The following is a 20,821-nucleotide window of genomic DNA, read 5'->3' as shown; positions in this document are numbered from 1 at the left end:
GTTCAGCACTTTGGATGCACCTGGGTCTGCCCTAGAAGAAAGAAATAATAAAAGCAAAACAAGTATGGCTTATGACAAGGTTTAATAGCTTTTTGCCATATTAGAACTGTAACATTTCAAGCTGGCAAGGTAGTACACAGCTGCAGTATCTCCAGTTTTGGCCTTGCAACATAACAAAGGTATGGTATTAGCAGAGTATACAAGGCCTTAGAGTTCTCAGGCTTTCTATTGTGAGCTGTATTTGTCGACTACTTTGCCAAAAATTTGAGGCTGTTTTACTGAGAAGGTAAGTAAAGACATACAGAAGTAGGTAACCTCCATTTTCTGTTGAACACTTTTGAATCCTATTCCATATGAAAAAGAGCTTTCATTATGTACTCTGCATCAGAGTAAACTTTCTATACAGAAAAAGCAATACAAGTGAAGTCTTGATGAGGACTATTCTTAGAACAAAATCTAAGCTAGTTAAAACCAGTTCTAGAAGGGAATCTTCTGTTTTATTAGATTATACTTTTTGAAGTTGTGTTTTTTAGGAAGTTGTATAAAATCATATACTAAGATTTTATATTTAGCATGTTTTCTGTTACAGGGTTTTGGATCTTTGTAGGAATGTGAAGGAAAGGATAGTAAGAGAATGCAAAGAAAAGGGTGTTCAGTTTGCTCCTCTTTCCACCTGCAGGTAAGCCACGTAACAACCTTAAATAATCATTTTTCTTGAATTTTTGATTAGTAAGAGAACTAAGGAAGAGGTCATTACACATGCTATCTAGTAGGTAAAGTGCATATATTGCAAACACTAGTAATCTTGACCTTCCTCTTTAACATGCAAATGGCTTACATGTAAGAGTGAGTAATTCAAGGGATTAGTAACACTTGATTAGTCTTGACACTCTTCTTATGTGCACGAGTCAAGTGTAATGATTTAAGAGCTTCAACTCTGTCAGCATTGGGTCACTCATGAAGTATGAGCAAAAAGGATACAAAACTCCTTAAAAAAAAAAATGCTACCCTTTCAAATAAGTTGAGTAACCTAATGAATTGTGTAATGACACATAGTGGCTGGCTTAATACCATAAAGCTTTGTTTATAATGCAGTTCTCTTCAACAGGGTGACACAGACTTATGATGCAGGTGCATGTGTCTACTTCTACTTTGCTTTTAACTACAGAGGAATTAGTGATCCTATTCATGTCTACGAACAAATTGAGGTAATGTATGTAAGAACAGTAGTTAAGGGGGAGGGGGCAAAGCTGATGTCCCATAATATATGCTGAACCCATTGGCTAAGATAACTGAATTTTGCAGGAAAGATCTCAAAATCTGTTCATAAGGCTTTCATTATTAGCAGCTAGGGAAAGAGGTGCACACTAATAGCGCATCAAGTACAGCAAAGACTACCAGGTAACTATTTTAGACATCAGTAAATGAATACTTATGTAGAGTATTCATCAGTAAATGAATGGCTAAAGTATAGGAAATCTTGAACTGGAGTTTGTTTTTGGATGGCAGAAACTATCAATCATAAAACCCAAATCCATGGGAAACAAGACTTCCTGGTTCCATTGTTTACAAAGCTGCTTCTTTCACTTGATTAGTCTTTAAAATACATGGTAAAACTGTCAAGATTATCCTTTATTAATAGTGCTGCATGTAGAGAATAATGAGTGTGAGGGTGTGTCTCGTGCTATTTCGGAGAATGAACTGCTGTGGTTATTTCTACTTAAACATAGATAGGTGCCAGTCTAAGTCTGCTGTGACATTTACCGCAAAGCTCTGGATTAACTCTGCTTTAACACTTTGACTGGTGAAACACTATGCTTACCTTGTTACCTTGAAGGTTTAATACTTAGATGTAGAAGGACTATGGCCAAACTGCTTTTCATCCTGCCTTTTGGTTCATATGCTCAACCTTCAGCACCAGAAAACTGCTAATAGGACTGTGGAGAAATAGGCTATGTTTATAACTAGGATATTGTTCTTCCCATGCCTATTTAGAAATTTCTCTTGAACATGGCAAGCAGATGCAAGTTTTTATCTACAAGTTCTGAGACTTCCATGCTATTGACTCTAGGGCATTGGAAAACATCATACTTGAGTGCTTATTTAATGAAACTTTATTAATACTTAGATACCACCTAATTCCAATAAACAGTAGTAGTAGTGTGATCACCTAGATGCATGTCTTCCACTGTAGGTGACTAAATTTAACCTAACAAAGTGAGTTTGCCAACCAAGTATATGCACTCTGTGGCAGACTGAAAAATATCTCTAACTGCATCAGTATGGTTATATACGTTATTCTTAGAAAAAGTACGCTTCTTTGAAAAAGGATTTAGTGCTTGTGCTTAGGAAACCTTGCTTAGTTATACCGTCTAAGCTGTCTAAATATTAATAATCAGAGCTGGATGGGAAGGAGCTTGAAAGTTTTCATATACTTCTTAACATAAAAATCTAAATTTCGTTTTCTGTCACAAAATTCACCCATGAAAGGGTTGTCAGTTGTAAAATACCTCATTTCCTCAACCACAGTCTTGGAGATCTGGGTCTAAACTGTGGTCTGAGTAAGAATCTTGAATCACTCTGGCATTAACCATCTTCCAGATGAGCATCCCAGTCACTAGACTATTTTAGTTTTGGCAAGGGGGAATATTCCATTCTGGAATAATAGATTTGTTGTAGCAGATGCCATTTGAAATGTCTTGGCTTTGATAATGCTTATGTGGAAAATCCCCACTTACATTTATCTGCAGACTTGAGCCAAAATGTTTATCTGTATTGAGTACCCTAGTTACTTCTGAAACTTTTCATACACCTGTGTAAATGCGTATGATAGCAAGCATTTCACTGAAAACAAAAATCTTGTGCATTTGTTGTTGAATAAAAACCTTATCTTTCCAATTTAGAGGGCTGCTAGAGAAGAAATACTCGCCAATGGAGGAAGTCTGTCACATCACCATGGAGGTAATGTTCTCAGTCTAATATTAGTCTCTTTGATACTGCTAAATATTCATGAATACATAAAATAGTTTGTAATAGAACTTTGAATAAATATTTCACAGGCATTAACTGAAATTACTGGGGGAGGGAATCTCCTGGCTTTCTTTCTAGAAACTTATCACCCGTTTGTCAGACTTTCAGGGAAAAGTGTCCCTGGTCCTGGTTTGCTTAATGTTGAGTCACACAATGTGTATTTATGAGCACCAGCTTCAAACCTTTGATAGGAAGTCTATAGGCTGTCTGAGAACCTGAAAATGTAGTCGATTGGTTTGTCATTAGCAAATTCTACTGAACCTTGTGCAGAGGTATAGTCAGTTAAAGACCTCAAATGGGAGTTTCACAGTTTTAAGACAGTTTAGTGTCCCTTGGGACTATGTGAATGCTATTAGCCATAATTCTAGAGCACTTAGTGAAAGTATCTGCATAAAAGAGCTAGTGACTTTAAACTGGGCTATGTTGCAATCTACCATTTGTTGCATATTTGATGTTATGTAAGTATTGATATTACTGGCTTGCTATCTGCTAACTTCTGATTATTCAGTTTCTTCTCTTGGAGTTTGGGAATTACTTGTCCTGAGTTTTTGCAAGCTATTTTGTGTTTTTATATTATGTTTAAGAACTAATATAATGTATAAGTGAAACTTCATATACCTGATGCTTTACATATGCTTTTCCCACATATCCAGATAGCCTAATTTGATTGCATGTGTCCTATATAATGCTGTAAACTCAGATGTCAGGAAGACTTGTGAAGTCAGTTTGATTTGTGCAGCTAGCTTCTTGAAACTGGTTAACTTAATGCATTACTTCTCTCTACTCTCTTGGGGCACTGTTTGGCCACAGAAATAAGAGCAAAGAGGAAGTCTCATGATAAAAATCAACAAGATAAAAATTTTGTAATTCTAAGACAGCTCTGTGTGGGGAAAAACTGAAGGGCAGAAACTGGTGAGTTCCTGGACTTCGAACTTTTAGCTAGGGCTGTTTTCAGGCATATAGGTTTGATAGAAACTGAAATGGACTCTGCTTTAGCAATATCATGATATTGAAAGATGTGTAGGTGGTGATAACATGAGTGAAAACAGTTTCAGTATTTTTTGATTAATATGCTTATTGTCCTCTGATTAAATCTCTAATGTGGTGGTATAGTAGACTGGTCAAATCTTGCACGTGGGATGTGGAATTACCCCCTTGATCTACTATTGTGCTCTCCCCTGCTGTGGCAGCTGTATTTTACTGTGACTAGCATTTCATCCATTAACTTGCATGCAGCTGGAGCTTGTCACATGTTTGGATGTATTTGCCTTCACCATATGAAACCTTGCGTGCGGCATATGTTGAACAAGAAAAAAAAATACAGCTTTTTCAAACCCTTGCACACTTTAACTTTCTGACCACAGATATGGGAAACTTGGTTCTGTTAGACTTGTTATGCTTCTGTTGTATGCATGACTGCCTCTTATACTGGTAAATATTTTCTGCTTTAAGTGTTTTTGTCTGGCAGTTCATTGTGTACTGTATTCAAGATTTGTTTTTTCCAGTGCTTAAGTGGATGTGCTGCTGAGAATTAGCCTAATAGTATTAGTTTTATTTACTGACCTTCAGACCTTGTCACTCTTAGCACTGCTAAGACTGGTCTGTTGTGTGTGGTAAAATACTGGTGCAGTTTCTTTTAGTATTTGTCTTGTAATTGTGATTAATAACAGTTGTTTTCACTATCTGGAAACAGACAGGCTGGTTTGTCTGCCTACAATCACACTATGATAAATGGAGCTATTCTAACTCTGGTTTTGTGTACCAAAGAAAACAGATGTAGTCTGGGACTTGAGGCTATAGGAAATACAAAGCCTGCTTAAGTCAATCTTCATACACTCCTTGAGTGAAGAAGTGGTCATATATGACAGTTTGAGATATGTAAAGCTCTAAATTACTTCACATCTGGGGAAGTACTACCTGCGGGTAGACACATAGCTAAAATCTACAGTGAGAACTGAAATCATGATGCTTTTAATCTTATGAAGAGTAACTTCAGAAGGACCTTACTTTGGATTCTGTTTTAATCTCAGTATCTCTTCTCTGCTCCCCTCCCTCCAGGCTAATGGGAGATATTGTAACTTTTAGGCACGGCTCACTAAAGATACTGTGAGAAGATCCCTCTCGATTAGTTTTCATAAGAAGCATAACTTTTATTTGTTTAATGGATTACATTAAAGATCACACCTTGCAATATGTAAGAACAACAACATTCCAGCAAAGAAATTGCGGAAGTTTATCAATACCAGCCTTGCACAGCAAGCATCTCATGGTGACAAGAAGCTGTAGCAAAGCCAGACATACACATCTGTGTAATAAATTTATCCTTTCAATGTAACGATTACTTGTATTTTGGGGTAGAATATCTGAATTTTTTTATTTTTATAAATCTGGATATAATTTCTGTGATACTGCAACTTAAATTACTTTGTCCTTTTAATCAAATTGTCTTTTCTTTTTGAAGTCTTTCTCACTCTTGACTCGAATATTTAAATCTGGTTGGTGTCAGGAATGGTTTTCCTACCTTAATATTACTATTTAACACTAAATGTTTCTGGATTATGTACTGAACAGAGTTTACATATGGGAAGAATCTGAGGCATACGTGTTGTTATAAAAATACACCTAAAATACATAGCTGATCAGATAGGCACTTATGCACAAGGAAGTCAGCCATTCTTCAGTGCATCAGAAATTGACCCTTACAGAAGAGGTTATCAGATTTTTTTCTTTATGATCCTGGCAGTCTTGTCTAAATGTGGTAGGTCTGTTTCTTGATAAATTTGTTGTGAACAAACTGCTGAAAAGCTTCTTAGTGGTTTTAGAGTAGTTTTTAATGTGTGACAAGTGGTTTCTTATGCCTTCTTTTTTTTTTAACATAGCATTTTAACTAATATTACGACATAATCTGTGATTTAGTAAAAGTTTTGAAAGGTATTCAGGAATTAGGTATTCTAATTGTAGCATTCCTTATCTTCATTTCCTACATGAGATTTTACAGTCTTGCTTATAGTTTTCACCTTACCTTGACTACATCCTACACTTTAGAAAGGGGTAGTGCACATCTCTGAACACAGCTTTGATCCTTCTGCTTTTCTGGCTGCCAAGTACCTTTAGATTTGAGAGTCATGCCAGTAAGGATTGCTAGAGCCACAGTTAGCTTTTAGAAACAGAACATTTAAAAAGCAGCACTAGGAATGACAATTTCTTGTAGATACCAGTTTAAATTTAGATAAATGATTCTTCTAATTTAGGGCAAGCCCTAAAACCACCCATATGATGTGTCACACCTTGCATTCTTGAATTTCCTTTTCATAAAATACATGCCTTTTTTGTATACATAAAATAACATGTGCTGAGAAAGTATCAGTAGGTATGACTGGTGTATAAATGCAACTGTAACAACCCTTTTGAGGTACAGCGTCAGAAGAGAGCTGGCTGGATTTGAGCCTGATTCCTTCTGTATTACCAAGCTAAGCACCCATGTAAAATTAAGGAACAGTGTAAAAATTAGTGATAGATTGTTTCCCTTGCAGGGAATGTTCTAGCTAAAACTGGTTACTTCAGGAAACAATTATTAGCTTGTGGGTTTGAGGAAAATACCCCCATTTAGCCACTTAACAGAACTGATTTTCTTCCACTTTCTAGACAAATTGCTTTCTAGACAAATTGGCTAGAATAAAGGTTAAGCAAGTAGCTCAGGCTCCACAGATTTAGGTATAGTATCAATTTCCTGGCAGTTTACGTAGGAAAACTTAAAAAAAAAAAAAAAAAATCCAAAACACAACGAAAACCCAAACCACCACCACCACCCCACCCCACCCACCCCCCCCCAAAAAAAATAACCAAAAAACCCACACACCTTACTTGCTATTCAGTTGCAGTTTGACATGGCAATTCATTGTAACTGCTTGGCATCATTAAGAGGCTGTGGTTTAAGCTATATGCTGCAGTAGTTAACTTGCATAAACTAAAAAATCTGGAATTATAAAATTCCCTTATGGGTGGAGTTGAACACAATCTTTTCTCTTCTACATGGGAAAAGTATCTTATTAGCTTTAAGTTAAGCACTGGAGACAGATCATATTTTCATCTTACAACTAGTGCTTGCTCTACAGATTAAAATGGGTTTAAACTGTGACATTTGTCATACACAGAGTAATCTTATGTGAAATAAAATAACACTTATATTTTCCTCCTTGGTCTGAAAGTCTTAATAGAATAGTCATCTTCAGTGCCTTTTCCACCAAATAAATGGAAAGGACTTCCTGATTCATCAGCACAGAACTTGAAAGTAGTTAAGTTGTTTAGATATTAAGTGAAAATGTGCATTATGTTATGGTGATGGTAAGTGTTAGTTATGTGGTAGACTTCAGGTACCCCACTTGTCCAATATACTCCAGCACTACCACAGTATTAGATTAACGCACTGACCTTTCTCAGTATTGCAAAGCTCTTTCTGGAAGGGTAGTAACCAATTAAGCAATTTCTAAGAGTAGAGAGATGCTTTACATAGAGATAACCAGCTTCAGGAAGAGCATGAAACAGCTAGAAGAGCCCCATCCTTCTTATGACCTGCTACTGCTTCTCCTCTTGCAAGGCTATTGTTCTGCAATAACTATCTCTAAGTTGAAAGGACTGGAGTAGGGGAAGACTAGGGCCATGTACTAGAGCCTATTTCCACCATGACCACGCAGTGCTATAAATCTGTTCTGCATGGGTGTAGACTTATTCCTGGGTTCCGTCAGCTACATTAAAACTTTCCTTACAAGACTGTTTATGTGTGCCCGAGTACTTCATATTCCAACAGTAAGAAAACCAATTGCTGCCTGCTGCTTGCTAGGTCCATCCTTAGCCAGATTTTTTGTGGCTATCCAGGTGCATTTTCAAAGATGAACAAGTGTAGCCTTTATGAGCCAGGAGAACTGTACTCTCATTTTATCTTCTTTGTGGCCAGCAGGTATGTGCTACCTATCTAATGAACTTCTCTTTGAAAAACTATGCACTTAGGAAACTACAGTCATTTTTGGCAGAGAATGTCATGTTGGTGCATGTTTGCTTGTTTGATTCTTTTTTTTTTTTTTTTCCCAAGGGGTGGGTTCTATGGGAGCAGCATAGAGTATGATTGAACTTCACCAAAGTGTATTTTATTTCCTAACAGATTAAAAGGGCACTGGAAGCGTGAACAACTTTTCTAATGAAACCAGCTAAGGGCTGGACCAGTATGTATCATAACTGGGAAAAAGTTATTCAGCTAGCTCACATGTTTTTCTTTCATATATGGACTATAATAATAAAACTTGAAAATCCTGCAAAAATTGATGTTGGACTGTGTTGGAGTGTTGCTACTGAACAAGCTTCTTGACTTTCTGGTCTGAAGTACTTTGTGGTAGACTCTGTCTCGCTAGGGTGTCTGTACTCTATGTAATAGGCTGGGCTTCAGTTTGAGGACTTCTGGCTTCCTAGCAGTGAATGTTTTAAGGCATTAGACTGCTCAGCACACCTCAGGACCAGGACACTTGCCACTTGTAACACTTGAAAACTAATTCTGTTGCATGTCATCTTGGATAATTAAGATGCAAGATTAGGTATCTTCAGAGGAAGAAGATGCGAGAAGGAAGGACTGTACTTGTTTCCAGTTAGGGAAACAAGGATTGTGTGTGTAATGGTGTGTATAGCTGGGTTGACAAGTAGTGACTTGTTAAGCTACTACAAATTGATTGTACAATGTTATGCTGATTTGAGAACCTTATTAATGATGTTATGATGTAGCATATAGAATTAGGTCAATTTGATCTCTTTTTTTCTTAATTGAGAAAAATATACCATGTTGAGAGCCCGTAAGTGGTAGATGCTTGGATAAAATCTGGTTGTGTGCATTGTCTCGTGTCAGTTCTAGATAAATGGCATCATCTAGGCCTAAAACTAAAAAGTCTACTTTCTCTAGGCTAGAAATGAAAAGGTGTTTTTCTCTAGTCTGGGGTAAGATCAGGTTTAATTGAGACCTTTTACTGTTAGGGAAGTCAAGGTTTCCTTGAGCCCAAAGCCGTTCTTTGGCTAGGCTTAGTGTGGAGTTAAGCAACTTTGCCATAATAGTAAAAGATGTCGCCATGAATGTAAAAATAATTCCAAGTGGCAATTTCTTCCTCCTTTTCCCTTCTCATCGTAGAAGCTAATGGGATTGTCCTATGGAGGAGGAACAGAGTACTTATAGGGCAGCACTAACTTGAAGTGAAACAAATAGAAACATTGTTTTTCTAAGTGGTGCTCTCATCTGTACAGAGCCTTTCCTTCACTTGGTTTATTTTCCATTTAATCAGATGGACCAGCTTAGAATTCTAAGAGTGCGATTGCTTCAACGCTGTTTAATATGAAAACTTGAGTAGCTGAAGAATCCATGTATATCTTACTGACATGAACAGTAGGAGCAGGGCCTCAACTTACTGTTATCAAGGGGTTAAAATCTTTTCATTGAACATGTTTGTGAAGGACTGCTGGTAACTGTAGTACAGCTTTTTCTTTCCAGTTCACTAATCAAATGTATGTTAGATTTATTATTGCAAAAGTATAAACCATAGAAAATTTGACAAGATAGATGTGTAAATTATCACTTTGACAGAACTAATGATGCACTCCAAGCACCTTCTGTTTTCCAGCACTTGGTGAGCGACTTCATTAAATATGCAACGACTGTTTGGTGCTGCTCAGACAGTAGTTCAGTTCCTTGTGGAATTGCATTATTACTGGAGGTGTAAAAGAGGCAGGCATGCTAGCTGTTGGGCATCCTGCTGTGATTCTAATGTGCTCCATCTTGTTGAAGCAGTTGTTTGCAGTCTTTTCAGGACAATTACATCCATAACCACAGGACACATTCACTGAAACTATATTACAGATAACAGTTGAGAATGGTAATGACTGTTCTTCAGCTGCCTGTGTAAGAGCCAGTGTGAGTGACTTGAGGTGATGGTCAAGCCACATCCATGATTCTTCTTTTTGTAGCAGTAGTATTAAAGTTTCCCCAGATAAAATTCAACTACATCAACTTGCTCACAGGCAAATTGTAGTGATGGTATATTTATAGATGGCGATTTTTTTTTTCTTGAGCTGGGCTGTAAAATACAACCACAGTTCCTACCACATGACAAATTCTTTTGTCCTTCAGTCATGATCTTTGCTCTCGACACACGTGCTGCTAATAGTTGTTTTCTAGCAAACTGCAAATTTCATTCTTTCTCACATTATTTGCTTTTTCAGTTGGCATTGTGACTAGCTCATACTCCTTAAGGTATAAACAAATATATTCTGTTCTCCAGAGGTGTCCCTGTAATTTATTATTCTGATGACAGTTTGATGGTTACCCTGAGAACAGGGCACAAAAGATGGCTTGAATTTAGCTTCAGATACTCTTAAAGCATCTGTCTCTCAAACCTTTACTATATCGCATCATACTGACAAATGGATTGTGTTTCAGGATGACAAGTTAAATGCTATACTGTGTTTAATGAAAAAAATGTCCTTTATTTTTGAAGATCTGTTAAATCAGAGTTGATGACTTGGTTAATTATTATGTGAACGCTCGGCCATTTAACAGGACTATTGTGAGACTTTGGTGAAATGAGTTCTTAAATGGCTGGTGTTTCAGCTTTGCTTTGTATTTAGTATATGTTGTGAATATCTATTTTTACATGGACAACTAAGCTCTTGTGTAATGGTATGAGCAATTGCCAGCCTGTCTAAAAGTTTTTGAATGAAATAAGATATTTTGTTGATCTAAAACTAGGCTGTAAGCCTTCTTAGAAAACAATTTTTGCTATTTAAACCAATACTCTTTTAAGTTTATTACTGAGTTAGGTTTTCGCTTTAAAAAAAGGTGTGGGGTTCTGCTTTTTAGTAATCTCTACAGTTTCCTACTTAAAATTAGTTTGGTGGCTTTTTAAAACTTATTACCAATTTCCCTATTTTAATAGAACATGTGATTTCAGCCTAAGCTTCATCTAAATTTCATAGTTTCTAAAGAAAGTAGACAGTGTGGAACACAGTCTTCCTCTGGGAGTATGCTGAGCTTAATGAGCTTGATAGTCTGGTGGGCTCAATAAATCAAATAAAGCAAAACATTTCTCATTTTTGAATAAAAGCATTTATCACACAGTGTTTATTCATTCACGGTCACAAGATTGATTGGCTCCTAGAATCCTGCCATATATTGAAACACTTTGTTTTTGTTTTTCCAGTAGGCAAATTGCGGAAGCGCTGGATGAAGGAGAGCATCTCTGATGTTGGCCTGGGAATGCTGAGATCTGTTAAAGAATATGTGGACCCCAATAACATCTTTGGAAACAAAAATCTTTTATAAAGCCCTGCGCAACATGATGTATTAAAACTTCAAAATTACTGTTGAAATTCCTCCACTTTCATTGTATTGATATCCCAGTAATCAAATATAACATAGACTAAACTTTAAAAACTAGTAACTTACACACTGATTTTTGCCACTCCCTTCCCCCTCCCCCCAATAAAGTGTAAACATCACTGTTAATGTTTATGGATTTTTACTTACAATGCTCCTAAACTCTTAAACAACCCACTGGGCACAAAGTGTATTACCAGCCAGGAAATGCAAATTTGGTTTTCCAAGTTTGGTTAGGCAACACAGCTGACAGTATTTTTCAATGCTGGATACTGCCAGATGTTTCTTACTAGAGCATCCCCTGCGAGGAGAACAAAGACTGACAACAGTTTTCTACAGAAGCAGCTGCTCAATCCAGCCTCTTGCTAACGGAAAGCTGCTAAGAGACAGATGAGAGAACACCAAGAACACCATTAAGTGTGTAACAGACTTGTAACCAGCAAATACTTGAAGTACAAATGTAGGCTTTGATCAAAAGAGAATGTAAGTCAAACTGCTAAAAACTCACTAGTATCCTACTGTAGTACTATTGGAAAAATCTTATGTAATTGAGCTGTTCCAAGTTGTATTTGCATTGCTGGGATAATCTTAAATTAATTGTAGGTCAGTCACTATAAGTTTTGTACAATGGACATTTCTCACTGTATGTTGAAAACAGGTTTGTAACAAAATTTTGCGTTTATCTGTACTTCAGTCCTAGTGTGTATAGTTTTTGCTCCTGTTTTGTTTGTTTTGCAGAGATGCAAAACATCTTTTTCAGTAAAAAAAAAGTTTTGGCTATTCAAATGGAACTGCCCAGCACTGTCTTTTGAAACAGTCTCAACAGTTTAATAAAACATTTAAATGGACAACATACTGTCATCCTGAAAGTGAGATTTCCCATTTTAGTTTTGTACAGTTTCCTATGGCCTTTGTGAATCATTTATTGATTTCACTAGTAGCCACAATTTTAATTGTCCCTTGAACTTTAAGAAAATGAAATATTTTCTTGATCAGTATCATATGAGTAAGCGTTTTTACATTGAAACTTGAATCTTAATCAGTAAAACAAAGTATTTGTCGATATTCATGATCCATTTTTAAGGTGGGTTCTTTTCTTAAAGCAAGTTATCCAACTTTTTGATAGTTAATGTGTATGATTGCATAGGATAGAAAAAATAAAGACTATCCTTTGAGGACACTGTCTCTAGCCAACTGCTTCACAGCTCTAGTGTCAGTTTGGACACCTTTTGTATTGATAGTTCCCTTATTGAGGAGAAAAAGATAAAATTGCTTTTTTGTTTTTAAACTTTTAGAGTATGGTCTAATTAGCTCTGGTTTGGTAATATACCAAAAGAGTACAAAATGCTTAAAGAAATACTGCATATCAGACAACTTAATCTTGAAACAAGTTCAGATTTCAATTCTAATTAAAATGATCAAAAAACATGGACACTCAAAGCATCACTTTAAAATGCATGCTGTCAAGGTACTTACGGAAAACTTTTTATCATCTGCAGGTTATAAAACAGAATGTTAATGTGATACTTGCAATGCAGCTATATTTATTTTGAAGGGTCTTTGTTTCACAACATTTCAACTAATCTACTATTTTGAGGTTTGGCCCCCAGAGTTCATATTTTAACAGCAACCAAAACAATAGGTATAGTCTGTTTTAGGAAACTGAGTCTTTGCACTGTGGTTAAGTGTTCCTTAAGTACACAATGGTGTCTCAGCAAAGTGAATATGTACATGTTTATGCTGGGGACTTCCTCATCTCGCATGCTGCATGATGGTGACTACATGGCTACAGCTGGCATCTTGCTGATGACTGGTATAGAGACCTTTCTAGGGGCTGGTAAATATGAAGGGTTCAATGAAAGTATATGTCTAACTATGAAGAATCTATTTTGAAGGAAAGTACATGAAGTTGTTTGCAGAATGACAGCGCAAACAGAACTAAAACAAGTAGTCATAGTCAGTAATACCTGTCTCAAGATTTTGACTTAAAGTACAGCACAGCTCTATGACATCCTTCTCAGTCCATAATTTTCTGATTATAGTTTCCTCATCCCTTCTTTTTGTCCTGAAATTACACAGGCAAAAACTCCTTATACTCTATTTCTAACCTTTAAATAGCCACTGGCTTCTGAAGTGATTTAAAATGCAGTAAAGATTTTTACTGCATGTCCATTGTCCTATGGGAAGGTGAAATAACAGGCTATAAGGGTCCCAAAGCAATGTCACTGGATAGCTCTGAGGAAAAGATTAACTACAAATGTAATGGATATTTTTTTCTAATGGCCACCCTGTTGCTGTCTTCCTAAATACTTTTCTATCTTATGAACTGCAGTTGAAAAGCATGTATTACTGACTGTCTTTAATTTCACATTTAAGTTTCTAATGAAAATAAAGTGTAGTGCGAGTTCAGACCTAGATACATACAGATCATTATCTATTCAAAAGAAATCTTCCCTTCTCTGATAGTAAAGTCTTCCACCACTCTTCCTTCTGTATTATTCTCTTTCTAAAGACCTCACTTCCCATAGCTGCAGCCTGTTCAGAATGGAGTTTGATCCATGCAGATCAGAAGTGTATCTTGGCATAACACATTACTTTTTCATTTGCGTGACTATTTTGGCCATATGTAAGTTACAAGCAGTTTTAATTAAGCTTTCATGACTTCCAATTACACAGCTTCCGCTCTCTTTGAAGGAAGAAAGGTGCAGCCTGAGTATGACTTGACTGCAAAATGTATTTACATTAGAGAGACTTCTATAAAAGTTTTGAGGGGAAAGAAGAAAATCTGTTAGAAATTGATCCAGGGTCTAAATCTTACAGTCAGAGAAAAACGTGTCTCTTCTTGACATGGCTTAGAGTATATTGGTTGAGTTAGAGACATCTTCTTTGCCTTACAGCTGTGAGCAGAGGCCAGGCCAAATAGTTCTTCCATAGTAATGTTAATTAACTGAAACCAATTTCAAAGGCAGGGATACATTAGCACTGAAATCCAGAAAACATCAGAAAACATAAATTGCTTCTCAGTCTTGGAAATGTATGTTTATCAAGGTTGTAATTTAACTTTCTGCAAATAAAGCCAAACAGTGTTTGTCATTTTAGTGTGAGATTAACTGTAAACTTCAGTTGTAATGTTAAGAGATTATAGAACCTTATATTATTAATAAAAAGAAAATGGGCCTAAACGATGTGTTTTTGTGCTGAAACTAAACAAATATATTCTACTACATTGTCGTCTTTGGTTCATTTTAATTTGGTGGTGAACTTTTACCTAAGGAAAACTATTAGGAAGGCTGTGAAACTTACAGAGCGAAATGAAATTGAATTTGTAAATGAATGCTAATAGAAGCTCAGCTTTTGTGTGCCATGTAAAGCAAAATAGGAGAACAAGAGAAGTGCAGTAAAGGAATAGCAAAACAATAGCTGAACACTGGCCTACTCGGTTCAGAAGTTTCACCTCTTCAGTATTCCCTGTTTGGGCAGCAAGGGGACCATGTTCAACTGCTCTTGGAAAGTTCTGTCAATGTAATACAGGAGCATACCTTGTCTTACTTAGCTTCACGAGATTTCAAAGACCTGTTGTATTAAGCTATTGCAACAGGTATATAGCTTCCTGATGTTGTGTACATGTCTCATTTAAAACCTCCTTTTTACAGGTCCTGGAATCTGACTGCAAGTTCTACGTGCACGAATGCACCACGTGTGAGCAGAAGAGGTATTTCTCAATTATCTGCATCATTGCTATAAAGCTTAAGCTCTTTAAGCTTAAATGGCTGAAATCACATGTTGCTTGAAAGAGATGTTGAATTGTCTTAATGCAGTTACTTCAACGCATATTATTCAAAACCTGCAAAAGTCATAGTGTGCAGGGGACAGGAGAACTAATGACATGGTTCAGTTTGTAGAACTATAACAATTTCTCAATATGATCCAAACTTTTTTGTGTGCTTGTTCACAGGAAGGAGAAAACTGACAGTCAAGCATTTTATTTGTGTTTCCCTTCTATTAACAGCATAAAAATGCAGTATTTTTACATAGATCTAGACAGTCTCAATTTGAAGGAGATCTTAGAGGATGATATACTTGTCTCAGGTTGACAGCCAGATCCCATCAGTGTTCCCTTTGTTTAAAATAAGTAAGTTTTATAAAAAGTTGGACCTGAACTTGCAGCTGTGTAAATACTATAGGTTCACTGTTTATGGCTTTGTAGTCCCAACACTGACTCTGAATTCCACATTACCTTTAACATAAATCGATGTCTTTCCCTAGGCTTTTTATGGAGACCAGAATTGGCAGGCAGTTGCTTTGTTCGTGTTCAGCTTTAAGGTCTGCTGTGGTGTTCAAGAGCAGAGGTGGTCAAAGATATTTTTAAAAAATGTTCGCCATACTGTCTTTGAAAAATACTAGTGCTGTCAGTTTGAAATTCAAGATTCAGTTTCAAAAACGTGGATTATAATATTTTAAATCATATGGTTACTTGCAATATTTACCAATATAAGTTGCAATAATATGTGCCTCTACTGAAATGCTGTGAAATGTTTCATTTATGAATTTGTTTTTGCACTTTGGAAAAACAAAGCATTGAATTTTTTATGGGAAACTTTATGAATGTTTCATTTTGATTCAGAATAAAGCTAAATTTGTTTTTATTGACTGTTCAGAAATTCCAGTATAACATTCCTATTTGAGTAGCATTCAACATATTTTTCTACCTTCATGGTAGTATGTAGTAGTTGTTGTGCCCCCCCCCCCCCCCCCCCCCCGCCCCCGCCATGTATGGGGACATAACAGCTTTTAAATTAATGTATTTTTTGTAGTGCTATAAAGTATCATAGCAGCCTTCTAAAGGATAAAACAGAAGTGTTGATCACAGCAAAGAAATTGTGTGTATGCAAAAAGATACAGGACAAAACCAGATTATATGACTGTAACCATATAAAGTTTAAGCTGATGCTTCTAGAACTTCATATCAAGTCAGAAAGTAAGTGAAAAATGTTTTTGTTTAAAAATTACATTTTAAAATTAAACTATATTTTCTAATGGTAAATGATTGTCACAACTTTTGCAGTTCAGTATCGCGCAGCTTGTTCTAGTGTGGCTGACCTCCCAAGATGCTTTTACAAAGCAAAATATAAAGTGGATGGTCTCAAGACAGGCCTTGATAAATCTACTCCCATTTCAGGCTGCTGGAAGGGCTTGGCTCTGTTCCCATGAGTGACACGGACACTCTGAGCATGTGGATATCTGGTGTTGCATCCGTCAATGCTCGCTCAGGAACTTAATATTCAAAGCAGTTTGAAGACAATGAATGGCATTGATGTTATGTACTCAAATGAAGTTCAGCAAATATGGAAAACATAAAAGGGCGGTTTGATAAGTTCAGTTATTCATAAATTGGTTATCGATAGTGGCATTGATAAATGCAGTCTTGACTAGACACAAGCCTGAGGATGTGGGAGTAATGAGAAGGTACAAACACAGCCGTTGACCTTTCTCCCTCCCAGCCCGTGGCAGCAGCCAGCAGCGTTTCCTGTCTCGCTCTGTTCCTGCTGCCGCAGAGCAGGAAATCCTGGCTGCCCAGAGGCGAGGGTTAAAAGCCCTTCTGAAACATGAAGTGACACACATGCTCACCTAGCAAATACATAGCAGCTGGGTAAATACATGCAGAGATGAGGCCATAAAAGCTGGTCATTAAGGAAGGTAAATCTGGCTAATGTTATAAAGCAAATGTAAGGAAGATGTGGGTGAGCTGAATGGTGCATGAAAAGCTCAGGTTTAGAATGACACTTGTTGACAATACTTGAGTATGATACTGACCACACCATGGGCTTTGAGCATATAGTCCCAGCTGTATTTGGAGTTTATTCCTTGACTTGCTTAGGACAGAACTCTGGGTTTAGCCTAATTTGCTAGGAAAACAAAGAAAATGCAACCTCTCTGCTGCTTGGTTTCCTCTTCATTCTTCTCCCAGTGTCCCCACCAAAGCTTTTGAGCTTTGTGGACAGCTTCAGCCAAACTCAAGTAAGATAGAAGTCTCAATGTATTAAATTCTTGCAGGTTTTTGTGGAAAATACCAGCCCTAGTTAGGCTGGCAGGACAGATAAAATCTGAAATGTCAGCTCAACCATTGTTAATACCAGAGAATCCATGTGGTAAAAGCCCAAACGTTAGCTGGTGTACATCCACTTCAAATGATCAGTGTGCTCTGCCTTGTGGTTCTTCTTGGACCCTTAAAATACTTGGATGAGTGGGTCAGCCACAAGGCAAACTGTCCTTTTTAGTACTGCTGCTTCTGGACGTACAGGGCAACACTGTTCTTGCAGTCAGGTTTTTTTTTCAATTAAGATTTTTTTAATAAATGAAGGTTTTGTCCTTCTCTGTTCATGCTTGTAACTATATTATGGCCAAGTTCTCAGTTGTTCTCCGCTTTACAGGTTAGCATATTCTAGTGCAAGAACATGAAGAACAGAAGTTGCTGTCTTCTGTGAGATGGTATTGGAGCTCAGTTTATACATGCAGAAGTGCCTTAAATGGGTTGTAGTTGGTAGACTTCTCTAGGTGAGATCCCTTTAAAGCATAGCGTTAAAAACAGTCAGCAGGGAATGAGAACAAGCTGTGGAAAGGAGTTGGGGAGAGAGAGGGGAAAGAGAAAAGATGTTGGAAGAAGACAGCAATAAGTTGGGTCTCTATGTGTGTTAACAAAGTCCTGGCCATCGATGAAGAGTTGCTCTAGCTTTACAAGCATGGAGTCCTTCCACGTTGTTACCCAGTATGTGGTTGAGGAAGCAGGGTTTACTGTTTTAGGTGGAGGAGATGAGTGACTGCTGCCCAGGAGAAAGGCTTTTGCAAAGGCTTTTACTCCTGTGCAGTGTGAAGGTTAGCATCACAACCTGGAACACGGAGGATGTCCATCTGCAAAGCTTCAGCAGGCACCACAGCCCATCAACATGCTTAATAAAAACTTCTTTGTACAACTTCACCTGTCTCTTGCATGACTTATTGCTAATGAAATAGTGACCAGGAACCAAAGAGAATTGCTAACGGGGAAAACAGAGCAAGGGCAATGCAAGACAGTGTCTTGTGTGTATGGCTAAATTACACTGAAATGAACATCTGGCAGCAACAGCCAGGCAGAAGGGACCTGGTTGCTATAGAGAAATGATAAATTTAGGACGGTAACAAATGTGCTGCCTTGGTTACAATTTAGTACATTTTTAAGGTTGATGAGAGGAAATCACTATCTCTTCATTTGTAGAGCTGTGTGCTGCGCTGTGGACATGAATAAAACATAACATTATTTCCTGTTCTTTTCAGTAGGTCATGTAAGACTCCCCTACATATCTGGGCTTGAGTAGTCAGTGTTCAGGTGTTTATGGCTAAGCATTTCTGGGCTGGCTTACTCAGCCATGCTACAGTGCTTTGGGTCCTTCCACCCAACCTTTATCACAGCATGATTTACATTGCTAAAACCAGAATTATCCTTGTCACTGTTGCAGAAAGGATAGGCTGATTCTTATTTGCTCCTTTGAAAAAATGGTTGAAGAGCAAAAGTGTTGCTTTAGTTTTCTTTTGTTTGTTTTAAAACCCCATGCTGATATGCTTCAGCTGCAGACCAGTCAGCACACAGCAAAGTTAAAACAGCTGTGAGTGGTGGGGTAGGGAACCTTGTGATGAATGATGAATTTGCAACAAGTTACACAATTGCAGAGACACTATAGTAATCAGCAAGACCTTCAGGAGCCAGAGCGCAAGTACTTACCACTGAAGTTAAATGCAAATTCCCGTAACAGTGAGCTGAGCAGGTTTATAAACACAGGGACTACTGTCTAGCAGTAATTGTGCTTGCATCCACTAGCCAGTGTGTGCAGAGCTGTGGGTTTGGTGCTGACACTTAGCATCTGGAATTGTAACTGTGATGTTGTACCTCTACTGTGAGTCTGAAGGATGGGATTTGCTCATTGCTTGCAAATAAGCCCTTCAGAAACAAAATGGTTGCGTGTGCTGACACATCCATTTTGTGCAGTTATATTAGTTGCTTGTGATAACCATTCTGCAAATCATGTGCTGCCCTTGTTTATAAGCAGCCAACCCGTGTGTATCCAACCTGACTTTGCTAAGGGATCCAGTTTTTGTATGTTGAATGAGCTTGAGGTTAGCAACTGCTTAGCTGCAGAGCAAGGACAGTAATTGTTATTTGGCTTTGCACTCTGAAATCACTTGGTGATTTTTAGAAGAGAGAAGGAAAAAGAAGTATAATCCAAATTTTGCTTGGTATGCTGAGGCTTCTGAAAGCAGGGGGCTTCTGTGGTGCCGCTGCAGGTCAACTAAGTATTATGTGCTCTGGGTTTGGCCTTTAAAACACCCCTTCTTTTGTATGCTGTTTCTGTCCACTTTGAAATATGTGACTCTGAAATGTCGATGCACGTGCTTACATTTTTGGATGTGAAGAACGGCTCCATTTCAATCTTTGCTGCTTTTTCAAAACAACACATACAAAAAAACCTCCCAAAAAACATTCCTATACAATGGAAGCTACAATTGAATTTGCTCTTAACCACTGTACTACAGTGGCTTGGGTATAAACTGCCTGTAAAACTCCCCAGCTGCTCTAGCTCTTTTCCTGTCGGAAGGCTGGCCATAGAATAAATTAAGAGTACAGCACTGAAATCAAGATGTGAAATTAAACTTTTATTAAAGTAAATCAGGTCCTGGATTTATTTTAAAGAGTGAGGCAATAAAAGTGAACATATAAAAAATTGCAATTTAAAATAATGTACATTCTTTTTATGTCATTTCTCTGTTTTCAATTTCATTGGTACAACTGAGTTATATTTACTTAAGTTGCATACCTGCGTTTTTCCAACTGCAACAGTGGTTTGTGTGTTTGATGCCCTTCACTTTCAGGATGCCATGGAGAAAGAAGGGGGAATATATTGGAAAAAGGAAACCACAGAGAGCTCGTTACAGCTACCCAGTTCACCACCATCTGGCACCAGCGTAATGTAGGGTTGCCCAGAGGTGTCCTTATTTCACCACAGGGGAGGAAGCCTTGGGCCTCTGCACCCCCATGGGGTGTCCTGCAGCTCCCAGGGCTCCCCAGCCCTCATGGGGAGGCAGCTGCCTGCACTGCAGAGCCCCCACTGCTGTCCTGCAGCTCAGCAGAGACCTGGCCCCTCCAAGTGCTCTGCACATGGCACAGGAGCAAGAGGGAGAAGGGACAACCGCACGGGCAAGGATGTCTGTGGGCATTGGGTCTGTTTAACTATTATTAAACAATTTAACTAGTGAAGCTCAGTGTCCAGAGCATCGTTTCTCTGTACTTCAACAGCAATGGTGGCAGAAGTGAAACGTTTGGATTCTATTGAATTGCATTACCTGTTGAGATCATCG

The 20,821-nt window shown here is 37.7% G+C and overlaps 1 protein-coding gene across 14 annotated transcripts in view; it reads left to right on the top strand.

Annotated features, from left to right (window-relative positions):
- AGPS (alkylglycerone phosphate synthase) overlaps positions 1–14,616 on the top strand; it is an 86,108-nt gene extending 71,492 nt beyond the window's left edge. For all 14 annotated transcript variants that reach the window (XM_074873113.1, XM_074873110.1, XM_074873104.1 and 11 more), the window contains 4 exons: positions 590–679; positions 1,109–1,208; positions 2,904–2,961; positions 11,259–14,616. In XM_074873113.1, coding sequence (XP_074729214.1) covers positions 590–679; positions 1,109–1,208; positions 2,904–2,961; positions 11,259–11,380 — 370 coding nt within the window. In that variant the 3' untranslated portion in view covers positions 11,381–14,616. The remainder of the gene's footprint in view (positions 1–589; positions 680–1,108; positions 1,209–2,903; positions 2,962–11,258) is intronic.
- The last annotated feature ends 6,205 nt before the right edge of the window (positions 14,617–20,821 follow it).

Source organism: Strix uralensis, chromosome 6 (assembly GCF_047716275.1).
Source record: "Strix uralensis isolate ZFMK-TIS-50842 chromosome 6, bStrUra1, whole genome shotgun sequence".
NCBI lineage: Eukaryota > Metazoa > Chordata > Aves > Strigiformes > Strigidae > Strix > Strix uralensis.
This window is presented reverse-complemented; position numbering and strand designations above follow the sequence as displayed.